The 12000-nt window shown below is 36.8% G+C and overlaps 1 protein-coding gene across 12 annotated transcripts in view; it reads right to left on the bottom strand.

Moving 5' to 3' along the window:
• The window catches only part of DGKH (diacylglycerol kinase eta), a 193421-nt gene that overhangs the window by 37803 nt on the left and 143618 nt on the right, over positions 1 to 12000 (bottom strand). For 7 of the 12 annotated variants that reach the window (XM_040541214.1, XM_040541225.1, XM_040541288.1 and 4 more), the window contains 5 exons: positions 10716 to 10815; positions 9111 to 9387; positions 8531 to 8662; positions 2469 to 2603; positions 866 to 983 (listed from right to left, as the gene is read on the bottom strand). In XM_040541214.1, the coding sequence (XP_040397148.1) occupies positions 866 to 983; positions 2469 to 2603; positions 8531 to 8662; positions 9111 to 9387; positions 10716 to 10815 (762 nt within the window). The remainder of the gene's footprint in view (positions 1 to 865; positions 984 to 2468; positions 2604 to 8530; positions 8663 to 9110; positions 9388 to 10715; positions 10816 to 12000) is intronic. The other 5 variants (XM_040541242.1, XM_040541272.1, XM_040541258.1 and 2 more) reach the window with 1 other exon arrangement.

Here is a 12000-nt window from a genome sequence, read left to right as displayed (position 1 = left end):
TTTTACAGTTCCTGGACACACAGAACTTTGACCAAGATTGTGGTTGGTCTCAGAGCAGATACATCAGCAAGACATCACAAGATGGTTCCTCTGAGCCTCCCTGAGGAAATCTAATGGTAGTTGAAGAGACAGATTGGCTGTTGTCTCCTTTGCAAGTGCAAGCAGCTTCCCATAGGACAAAGAAGAAACTCTAACATACCCCACTATCTCCACCATACCCAAAATAACAGTGGCATACAAGGCAAGATCTGCCTTTGGCACAGCTCTGAGACAGCAGTACCAAAGCAGGATACATTTAGGCACGCTGGCGCTGGATGTTTGGCTGATGCTATTAGCACAGCAGTGCTTTGTTTTAGGGCTTCCATGTAGGGCTACAGCCTACAAGACAGATGATATCCATACGACTCTGTCATCGCTACACCCTAGGATGCAGAGACAACTTAGGACACAAATTTTCCACTTCACTGTCCCAGTCCTTAGGAGGACACTCTTTGCTGTCCTCCACTTCAATACCCCACTTCAACATATTGCTGGCAGCTTAGCTTGTGTTCAGACCAGCAGTTCAGGCAGGAAAACCCAGTTCTGATGTACTGCTCTCCTTGTCCTCTCACAGCCAGTGTGCAAGGAATAAGTGAGCAGATGTCTTCCGTTGTTCCTGCTGCTTGCAAGACAATTCTGCACTAATAATAACTAAGGGCTTATTCTAAAATGGCACAATCCAACGTGTTTTCAGACCTTGAAGTCTACTGAAAAATGATTGCAAAACAGAATTTTATAATGAAAAGAAAATATGACAAGCTTAAAAGGATTAAGTAAAGCAAACTAAAGCAAAACAATAAATTTGAAAAAAAAAAAAAAATCTTACAGTGAATCTGGATCCGGGTCAATAAATGGTGTAGCACCAAATGGATCGATGTTTGCTAGCAACATTTTACTAATAATTGAACTTCCCGCAATAGAAGCAGCTAGGCCAGCCCTTAAACCTGATAAAAAGAAAACAAACAAACAAGAAAAAATAAACAATTTTGGTTTGTTAAACAGAGAAACATATATTGTCATAACATAAACCACAAAATTTTGAGAGAGAAAATATTAATCAAATCCACATATGGAAGGACTGAGTTTCAACCTCAACTTTTACCTATACTGTTTGTCTTTTCAGGTCTCTGGCTCTCCTGAACAGAAAGACAGCTATGCTGAAGTGTGATGGCTAACTTTTCAGGTATCACCACCATAAAAAGAAAAAGAAGAAAATTCAAGATTTCAGGCCAAATTTCACTGGCTGGCAAATGATAACCAAATGAGTTATCCAATATTCAGAAACATTATTAGAGCTTTTTACTCAGTCTAATCTTCATCATCAATCTGATCATAATTTTCTTTTGGTCTTGCCCTTTAGAAGACAACTGTCATAAGATCAACAGTCATGTGGCTGGTTCTGCAACTAGCCAACTATCCTTCAGTGAATGCTTAAATATTCAGCTTGGTACGTACAAGCTGAGTGGAAGGCTCTTGAAGAATTAATGTCTTCAGAAGAAATGAGGGAAGGACAGATATCAAGACAAGATTAGGAGAAAAGCAGAAAAAAAAAGCATAGAACAAGGTAGGAATGTAAAAAACAAAATAAAACAAACAAACAAACAAACTAGAGAACAAATTGCAGTTGGGTAGACCTGGTCCAAAGGAGACTGAAAAATGTAAAGAAAACAGAATGAGTAACATGAAAATAACTGACAGCTTAAGGAAGGTAACTGGCATGGTAAGAAACACACTTATCATTTTCAGAACTGGAAAAGTCATACTTTGATTGACTTAATTTAATTAGTGGAGTGGTCACAGCCTTGCCATGCCTACTTTGACTAATATGGAATTCATGACACAAAACACTGTGTAATGCATGTAAACAAAGAGAAGTACTTTCTACAAGCTTTCACCTGAATTGACCTAAAGAAAAATGTAAGTTCAGTTCCATTATGTTTTAATTATACCAATTAAGTTAATTAAAACAGTGCTTTACTGGAGTCCCCTAATATTAATTGCATTTGGATAGGAAGAAATTTTTTTCCACTGTTTTCACCACACAGCAGCTTTGTGTAGTTTCAGTTATACATTTCCTGAGAGTTATCTATAGACATCTCTTATCCAGAAGGTTGATCCTTACATGGTTCTGTCCACTGGTTAGGAGGAATGATAGAAGATTCTGAATTTTGTTTTTCATCCTCCAGAATCAAACGCAACACTTGCTATATCTGGTGCTGTGCCAAACGATCAGGAATATTTTACATTACTTTGCACTTCCTACTATATGATCCAACACAAAGATGAGTGTATCAGTTTAGACAAATTTGGAACTTTCTATGGCATTTCCAGGTAGAGCCCCTGGCATGATGTAAAAATTGTTATTTGACAGTAAGAAGGGGAACTATTAACATAGTGTAAGGAACAGCGAATTTCAAAATCATAATTACCTGGGCAGATAATCCTAGTGTTAAGCACAGGGAGGTTTTCTTTACCGGCAGCCAAAGCCGGAGCAGAGAACGAGCCTGTCTGGGAATGAATACCTCGACTTGTACGTCGATCTGGAGATCTTGGTGCAGTTTTAACTGTGCAGAAGACATAAAAGTAAGAGCACTAATTAGAGCTATTATGGCAATACCAAATACACATATTTTTTTAAAGTCCTGAAAATATTTCAAACTCATTAGTTTAATCTGTTACCCTTTAGTGAGAAATGTCCTTCTCCTCACAGTATACTTTTTCTTCTAAACACAGGAAAGAAAACTCAGAAATAAAGTTAAGTGACAAGCACAAATAAAAATGAGTGAGTGTGCATGGCATTTAGTGTGAGGATTTCTTAACTTATGCTTCAAGACACTAGCAAGAAAATAAATTATATTCACCTTGAAATGCAATAGTATTTAATACTGCAGTAAGTTTCTGATAAACCTAACACCAGGTTTCACAAAAATGCAGACTTGAGAAAAAAAAAGAAAAACAATTATTAATAAAGGATAAATGTAAATAAATTAATATGAATTTAAACTTAATTTCAACATATGTTTAATTATATATGCCTAGGTATATACACCTAGGTGTAATATAGGTATATGAGATATATTATAGAGTTCATTATTATTTATAACAATTTTAATATGAACAGTTGTACCATTCAAAGGCCCAAATTAGGCCACCCGATCAACAGCCAACTCTTTGCTTTAAGCAACTAAAATTGACACTCTGCCTGCACCAGGTTTCCAGAAACATCAGTCAACTCTGACATCTTTATCTACAGCCAAACTGAAAACTGCAAGGGAAGGGAAAGCCATGTTCAGACATTTTTGTCTTCTGTAGTTAGAGAGATCATGGGGGAGATCAGTTTACCATCATCTTTTCCTTTTCACAAAAAGCAGGAATTCCCAAAATAATAGAAATAACTTATTTGTTACAATTCTACAGAATATAGATCAATAAAACCTTAAGACACATCACAAAATTCAGTAGCTGATCAAATTGTTGGTGACAAAGGCAGGTAACAGCTCAGGAAAAAGAAGGGGAAGAAAAGGGGTAAGAGAAGATTTTGACAAAAACGAAATACTAGCTTGGTGAGGCCAGTTATCCCCAGGGGCTGCCTCTGTAGGTAATGGAAAAGGACAGGCTTTTCAGAGGGCTGACTTCAGGTGCTTTCCAGTTTCATACTGACTGACAGAATATCCCAGTGCCTACTCCAGCCTAGGGAAGTTAATCTTCATGAAAGTCAGCCCCATCAACAGAATCTGGTGCCCCAGGGAAGAGAGTTTGTGTATCATTGAACACTTTGCCACAGCATTTCCATGTGCATGCAGAAAGCTTTTGCACACAAGATGATCATAGGCAGATATTTCTTGTCTACTTCTGCTCCAAATTATCTCACACGTAAAAATACTTCAACTTAGGACAACTTCAACATTGACCAACTGAAACCACTCAAAAAATGAAATGATTTCAAGGTGATCTGAAATTTTCCTCTCAACACCTGAAAACTAATTCAGCAAAAAAGAAAAGATTAGGACTAGCCCCAAAATTACCACCAGGAAGTGGTGTGAAGGGGAAATATATAACCTTTTTCTTTGTGACAGAAGGGGGACAGATCAGCTTATGTCAATCATGATAACTCAGCCTGAGAGTAATGTAAGTATTCTGTATATTAACGGAAAGAAAATTCACATCAGGAAAATCTAAAGACAAAGGTAATGACATGAACCAGGGGTTATAAATTGTATTCAAATCAGTTCAGGCCATAATTTAGTCATTCACTTTTTTTCCTTTTTTTTTTTTTTTTTATAAAAAAAGGTTATCTAGCATGGAACAGTCAATGAAATGGTAAATTCTTCATCTTCTTGTATCTCAGGAATAAGATTACACATCTTTCTGGATGACTTGCAAGCAGAAATTATTAGACGCAGGACTGAGATGAGTAGGTGAAATATTTTGGGTTGTTTTATATAGGTCTGACCAAGGGGTCTAACAGTGCCTTCTGACCTTAACACCTTTAAACTAGCCTTAGTGATTATCATAAAATGTTGTAGTATTGCATGATAACAATATAGCACAACTATTTGTATATGGGCAAGATAAAACACTGCAGTATAATGTTAAAAAATAAATTAAAATGGCTAGTTAGATCTAACCAGAGTCATTAAATATTTAGATGAAGGTAACTAACATATGGAAAAATATTATTTCTGGTCATTTGATGAATGTAATCTCAGAGGATAAAATATAATATTCAGAACACAATTAACTTCAATTTTTCATAATGCTACTGAAAAATTCACAATGTTATTCATACAGACTGTTCTGTCTGTACTTGGGAACAAGGCAGTTATATTAAATAGGAAAATCAACAGAGCAGCTGCTCTTTATTTGACAGATCAGACTCATGGGGATAACTGCAATAAAGATAAACTTTTGCTGTTCATGCTCTGATAAAAACAACTGAGCCCTAATGAGTAAAACTAATGTTTCATTGTGGATAATTGAATTCATGTTTCATGCTTTCTCCCTAAACACCTATTTCCCATTGACAGCATTAATATACACTTTATTTCACACATTTCAGATGTATGAAGTATAACACGCCTCCCCAATAAGCACAGAAGTTGTATCACCAAGAAACAATTTTTTTATATATATTTATATAAATGTATGTACAAACATATATTTTTATTTTATTTTACATTAATGGCAGTAGGACCGGATTATCCTTAGCGCCAGCATCCTCTGTGAGCTGCTGTTGAAATTGGACAACCAACACACACTGATTTCTATAACAAAGGTTAGAGGAAAGAGAACTATGAAGAGACAACCATTGGACAAAGTCTAAAATCCATTCCTGGAGATAAGGAAATATGAGATTTTGAATCAACAGAAGCCCCAAGGAACTAATGATGCATTTCTAAGGTAGGAGCTATGGACACAAGCACCAACTTCAGTGCAGAGCCTCAAGAAGACATCACATCTTGGCAATTTGGTGTGGCTTTGAGTAATAGGAGAGGCAAATTCCAGATAACTTTTCTGGCAGCTTATTTTGCCACAGGAATTTGCTCACTAAATATCTACAGGTTGACTTTTGCTGTACACCAGCTGGCACTGCTTCTCCATGACTCTCAGGTTCTCTCCTGAAACCTCACATGCAGTGCAACACTGCCCACTTTGGTAATGTGGCAGACTGAATTTTCCATCCCTAGCAAAACACAGGTTTCCTGAAATTATTATGCAGCTTGAGACTCTTGAATAACCTTGGTACATGAACACAAAAAGCAGTATTGAAATTTGTGATGGGCAACTTCCAAATACAACCTCTGGCTGGTTCTGCTAGATGCCAAAACCAAGCAGAAGAAGAGGCATCACAGACAAATTGCTCTTTCTTCTTTCACTGCAGCCACTCGTTGGCAGATTTTGTAAATGAAACATGAAAGAGATATTTCTTTCCCTATCATTTGAATGTGGGAATTATTACTCTGCTATTTCAGGAGATAAGTGAAAATACTATTCTATAAAAACTATTTCACACACAGCAACCAAACACTATGCAACAAAATAGGCTATTACTTTTATGAAAATGCTTCCTTCCAAGAAAGTTGTTTTGGACTCAGATCACTCAATATTCCAATTGCTTTGTACAATTATTGATACAAATATGAACGTGGGTTACTTTGAATTGCAATTTAAAACCCAGCATGGGCTACGCACACATAAATGCTGTCTTCCTTTTTTGAAAATCACCTACAAAGCCCCACGGTGAGGACACATGATGCTCCTACTGGAAAGCAGAACACCTGGGCATGAATAGCTGATACAGTTCATTTGAACAAGGACAGAGCAGTTAAGGGGCTGTACAGCTTGGAAAGCAAGCATAGCTTGGTATAGTGACTTGCTATACAGCAGCCAATAGCCACAAGGAACTAGCTGGACTAACAACTTGGTTTGGGAATGAGGACCCAAGGTTTTTTTTTTAATGAAAAGGAGCCCTAGTAACTTCCACACAATCACTGAATGGTTAAGGTTGGAAGGGACCTTTGGAGGTCTTCTGGTCCAACCCCCCTGCTCAAGCAGGGACAGCTAGAGCAGGTTGCTGAGGATCATGTCCAAGTGGCTTTTGAAGATCTCCAAGGAGGGAGGCTCCACAAGCTCTTTGGGCAACCTGTGCCACTGCTCCATCACCAATACAGTAAAGAAGTGCTTCCTGATGTTCAGATGGAAACTTCTTTCCCTTTTTGAAGATAGGAGTGACATTTACTTTCCTTCAGTCTTCAGGCACTTCTCCGATTTGCCATAACTGAGCAAAGACTATAGAGAGTTGCCTCATAATCCCATCTGCCAGCTCCCTCAGCATCTCTGGGTGCATCCCATCAGGGCCCATGGACTTGCGAATGTTCGGTTTGCTCAAGTGTTCTCTGACCCGATCCTCTTCCACCAAAGGCACATCTTCCTTGCCCCAGCCTTTCAGCTAGGCCTCTGGGACCTGCGATTCCTGAAGGCCAGTCTTGCTGGTAAAGGCTGAGGCAAAAAAGGGATTCAGTGCCTCGGCCTTTTCAGTGTCTTGGGTAACCAGGTCCCCCGTTTCCTTCAGGAGAGGGCCCACATTTCCAATAGTCTTCCTTTTGTCACTGAGGTGCTTCTAAAAGCCCTTCTTTGACAGTGGTCCTCTGCCTATGGAAGAAGCTGTGAAAGTTGCAAAAGTGTAGGTACTTAAAGATGATAGCACAGGCTACCTAGAAAGATTAATAAGATCAGGCTATTTTTCTTCATTTTCCTGATTCTTTGGCCAGTCCATTTCTAAATGACTTAACTTAGTTAATTTCTGAAAGTATTTTGTAATGGGTATTGCTGAACTATTTACGTCTGCTCCTCTGAAGGAGGATCCAGACAGTAATAAGTCATTTAATAAAAATGAAATTAGATTCTTCACTTGTTATAATTTAAACTACCTTTTAACATCCATAACCATCCTAGCCTTGGTGCCTGGAGCTGCTCAACAAACACAACAGGAACAGTGTTCCATGTTATCTTTTTTTTTTTTAGTTTTCTAATTGAAATTGAACGAATGCAGAAACTCTACTATTATTTTTTAATGGTTCAATCTTGAGCAAAAGATGCATGAAGAAGAGGTAGTGACTGTAATATTACTTGCCACACAAGCCAGAAGGTTGGACACACCAAGGACGTTAAAGACTTGGTTTCATATCTTTGCTTTGGAGTAGACAACTAGAGGGAATGACCTTCATACTTCCACTTCTCAGGAGGCTTCCATGTTTCTATTATATTCTTTCCTGCTTTAAGCTGTTCTACTTCATATAAAATACTTAAATATGCATTCTCTCAGTTCCAAAAAACTCTGTTTCAAGGTTAGTTCCCGGCTGAGAATCGCAGTTTTGTTGTCAGTACAATGAATAAGTATGTCAGTTTTGCACAATTTGAAGCACTTTCAACAGAAATGACTGACAGAAATTCCTGTAATATGCCCTAAAATGCCTGTGACTGAGACATGCTATTGCCACTCTTCTGTAGGTTCTAGTCGTGGCTCAGGTTCATATAAAAAGATTAGTACAAACGCTGGATTAAATGCAGGCACCTCTCTCCCCAACAAGTAACCTTTTCAGCTTCGCAAATGTGTTCCAAAAGACTGTTCATCTTCTCTGGCATTTTTCCTTCAACTGTTATTTATCCAAATCTAAAAGTTTGTGACTAGCTTCCAGTGTAACAACATGCCAGTATCTGGCAAATAATATATTCATGGAAAAATATTCTCTCAGACGAATTAGAAAGGACGATCACAGCTGTAAGCTTTCACACAAGTTCTATTCTCCTACTGCATGCAATGCAAGGCATTCCAACAACCAGAAACATTTTATAAACAAAGAAGATATTTTTCAGAAAGTGATATAAAAACAATAGAAATAATCAAACTGGTTTTAATTATGCAACCAACTATGCTGGTTTTGTAGGAAGACTACATAATTTAAAATGATTTTATTATTAATTTACTCACTTGACTGGGACTCACATTCCTTTGTATCTTCATCTTTTTCCTCTTCTTTGGATTCATCCAATTCTTTGCTATATTCTACAGGGGACTGGTTCACTTGTTCTTCACTATGAGCATTCTGCTCATCCACAACTGCTTATTTAAAAAAAAATGACAGAAAGGTTAATGATCTTTAATGAAAATCTGAATAAATGGAATATGAGCTTCTTTTTTCCATAGCTTTAAGTTTTAAAATATTAAAAAAATATGGTTCTATTGCCATTTCAGTGGAAAAGATTCTAGTAATTGCCTTTGCCTATTGATGTTTTTCTGCCAGAAATTTTCATTTTGTGGAGAATAATAGTTACCAAAGAAACACACTTGTATATGGGCACACACATGCACAAATATATAATCATATATACAGATTGTCATCAGCATCTAAAACAAAACACATTTCTTGTCTTTGCAACTTGTAATAGGCATATGATTTTATCGATGTAAGAATTCAGAAATCAAGTTTAATTATTAAAATTCATGGAGGGGAGGGGAGGGGAGAGGAGGGGAGGAAAAAGCATCATAATCAGTAAAGATGAATGCGCACCTTTTTCTGCTTGTTCAATGATCTGCCTCACAGCCTTCTTCAAGCTGTTTGCCCGGAGCATTAACTGTTCTCTTGGTTTGAAGAGTTTCTGGGTGGAAGACTTTGCAACACACTCTGCTAATTGCTCTTTACTTTCAGACAAGGATTCCTCACTTGAAAACTCCTCTCCTTCTTCTTCCACAATGTGGGGAGTGATGCCTGGGAGAATAGGAGCAGCCTGGGCTTCTGTGTGAAGAGCTTGGAGCAACAGGTCTAGCTTCTCATTTAACTCTGAACACTAAGACAAAGTGGAAGAGAACATACATACACCAAATAGCAGTGAACGTCAACATTTTGAGGAAATTAAGTACCATGTTATAGGGACGGACCTAAATTCTCCATGTGGTATGATTTAAAGTTGTATCTACATGTCTACGTAATTGTGTAAAATCCAAACTCAGGTTCAACATTTTGTATATCAAATTATGAGTCAGTTTGCATGATTTTTTGTAGACAGACCCTGCAACACCCAGCCAGTTTGCAGCAATTATAACCACAAAAGCTACACTCTGACTAAAATAACACATTGTGCTAAACTCAGCCTGCCTCCTAATTAGGGTGCGGATTAGATCTTACTCCTCTTTGGAAGTCCAACACTACAGACAGAACTACCACAGATTTCTCCATACCAAGCAATATAACAAGTTATGGACGTTCAGTACTCAAATTTGGACAAATGATGGGGACATGCCCAGCAGTTAGACTGAGAATACATACTATTGTTTTTTGTTTTTTTTTTTTTTTTTTTTTTTTTTTTTGTTGTTGTTGTTGTTGTTGTTGTTTTGCTACACACCTGTACATTTAAGCAAGTGAATTGGCACTGAGCAAACACTGTCAAACATCTCTACCCCTCACCAAGCAGTACCTCTCTGTAAGTACACTGGAAAAGAGGGAATTTGCTGTGCTTAAAAGAAAGGAAACCAATACTGTTTTGCCCTGGCACACTGAAAAAGAAGATACATTTTCTAAAACGTACACAGAATAGTATAGAAACAAGACTCACGAAGTAATTGCCATTTGGCAAGTACATTTCCTGACTCTGGGATTATTAGTGATTTTGTTCTTTTCTTTTCTTTTCAGCTCTTATAAGCTTTGTGCCTCAAACCAGATCCCTTCTGTCTTTTTCAATGTTTTTGCAACATGATCTCTACAATTTGCATCTTAATCTGTTATTTTTAACATTATAACTTCTCTTCCCTTCATTCTCCCAGCATACTCTTGGTCCACTGTTTTTCTGTAGGTAACTTAATCCACTTCAGACAAAAAGTAAGAATCCTAATGCAAAATATTTCCATTTTTCTCTATGTATGTTACTGTGTGTTTTATGAAGGCAAAAAAAAAAAAAAAGTAACTAAAATTTATAGAGATCTTACATTGAAAAGATGTTTTGGAAATAACTGTTCTATGCACTAAGAGAAGAATTTTACAGTCACTGGCTGAAATGTAAGCCAAGCTGGGTGTCTTGAAGCCATTTGAAAATTAAACACCCATAGAAACCAAAACCAAAACAAACAAAAACAAACAAACAACCCACACCTTTAACCCTGAGAATAGTCATAGTCTTACTTTAATGGCCATGGCATCAGCTTCATCTGCATTTTCCACTGGTTTTTCGTAAGTCTTCCCTATTTTGGCAACAAAGTCCTTTACAGTTTCACATAATATTCTTGGCAATAATAGGAGAGAGGAGAAATCAAATGAGATAAAATAAATATGTTTTGAATATTAAATTCTTATGGCAATTGATTTATATGCATACTGTTAAACACCATTCATGTTTTGAACTGTTTTCATACTCGCAAAGTAAATGATACTCTTCTCCAAAGCTTGCAAAATCAAAGTGATAAAACAAAACCTTTCTCCCTTTATATTTAAGCCTTTGCACACATTGTATTTAAGTCAGTTTCTTATTTCTAAGAACTGAAATGAACATGACTAATATTATCAATTCCCATGCTTGTAAACCTTCCATACCAGAGTTGTTATCAAACTTGCATTCACTTTATTAACTTCAAACAGTCTTGCAAACTCCCATCTGAAGATGAAGCCTAGAATCCATGGAGAAAATCTAATGACTTTAATGGAGTACTTCTGAGATGAAAACGGATGGCCACACACATCCTGCCGCCCAGCTCATACTGGTGAACCACAGCTGACCCGGAGGCATGTCTACATAAACTACAGCGGCTGAAATGAATTTTCATTGTGTAAATCAGAGACAGACTTGGTTCTTATTACCTACACTGCAGACAGACTGCAACCTTACTAACAGTGTGGATAATTGGTTAGTACTGTTCATTTGGTTGAAATTTACTTTACATAATCTAAATAGTGAGATTTAACAAGATACAGACAGTTTATAATTTGGAGCAATAATAAAATTCTGCAGTTTAATTTTCAACATGCACTATGTATGATTTTTAAATGAAATTTTATTAACTTAATTAACAATAAAATTTTATTAACTTAAGCAGAAGGAAAAAAAATGTAATGGCAGATGTATTTTTGAAGATTCTAGGAGGAAGTACACACAGAATACTTCTGATTTCAGATGATATTCATGATTTGTAGAGCAATTCTCTCTAATTTTTAAGTGTTCCAGGTCGCAGAAAAAACACCCTGTTGTCTGAGACCACTGTTTATTGAATTGATACAGGCAGCTATAGCAAAGTGACCAATTTGAAATTCTGCTTCTCAATGGTGAATTTGTTTGTCCTCTTAATTATACAGATATGCATAAAACAAAACAAAAAAAAAATGTAACATGAAGTAGGTCACATATTTGCATTAGTAACAGTTTCATATTTAAGCTGCATGCTGATTTTGAGTGTATTAAAATAACTTTATATAA

Source organism: Cygnus olor, chromosome 1 (assembly GCF_009769625.2).
Source record: "Cygnus olor isolate bCygOlo1 chromosome 1, bCygOlo1.pri.v2, whole genome shotgun sequence".
Classification (NCBI taxonomy): Eukaryota; Metazoa; Chordata; class Aves; order Anseriformes; family Anatidae; genus Cygnus; species Cygnus olor.
This window is presented reverse-complemented; position numbering and strand designations above follow the sequence as displayed.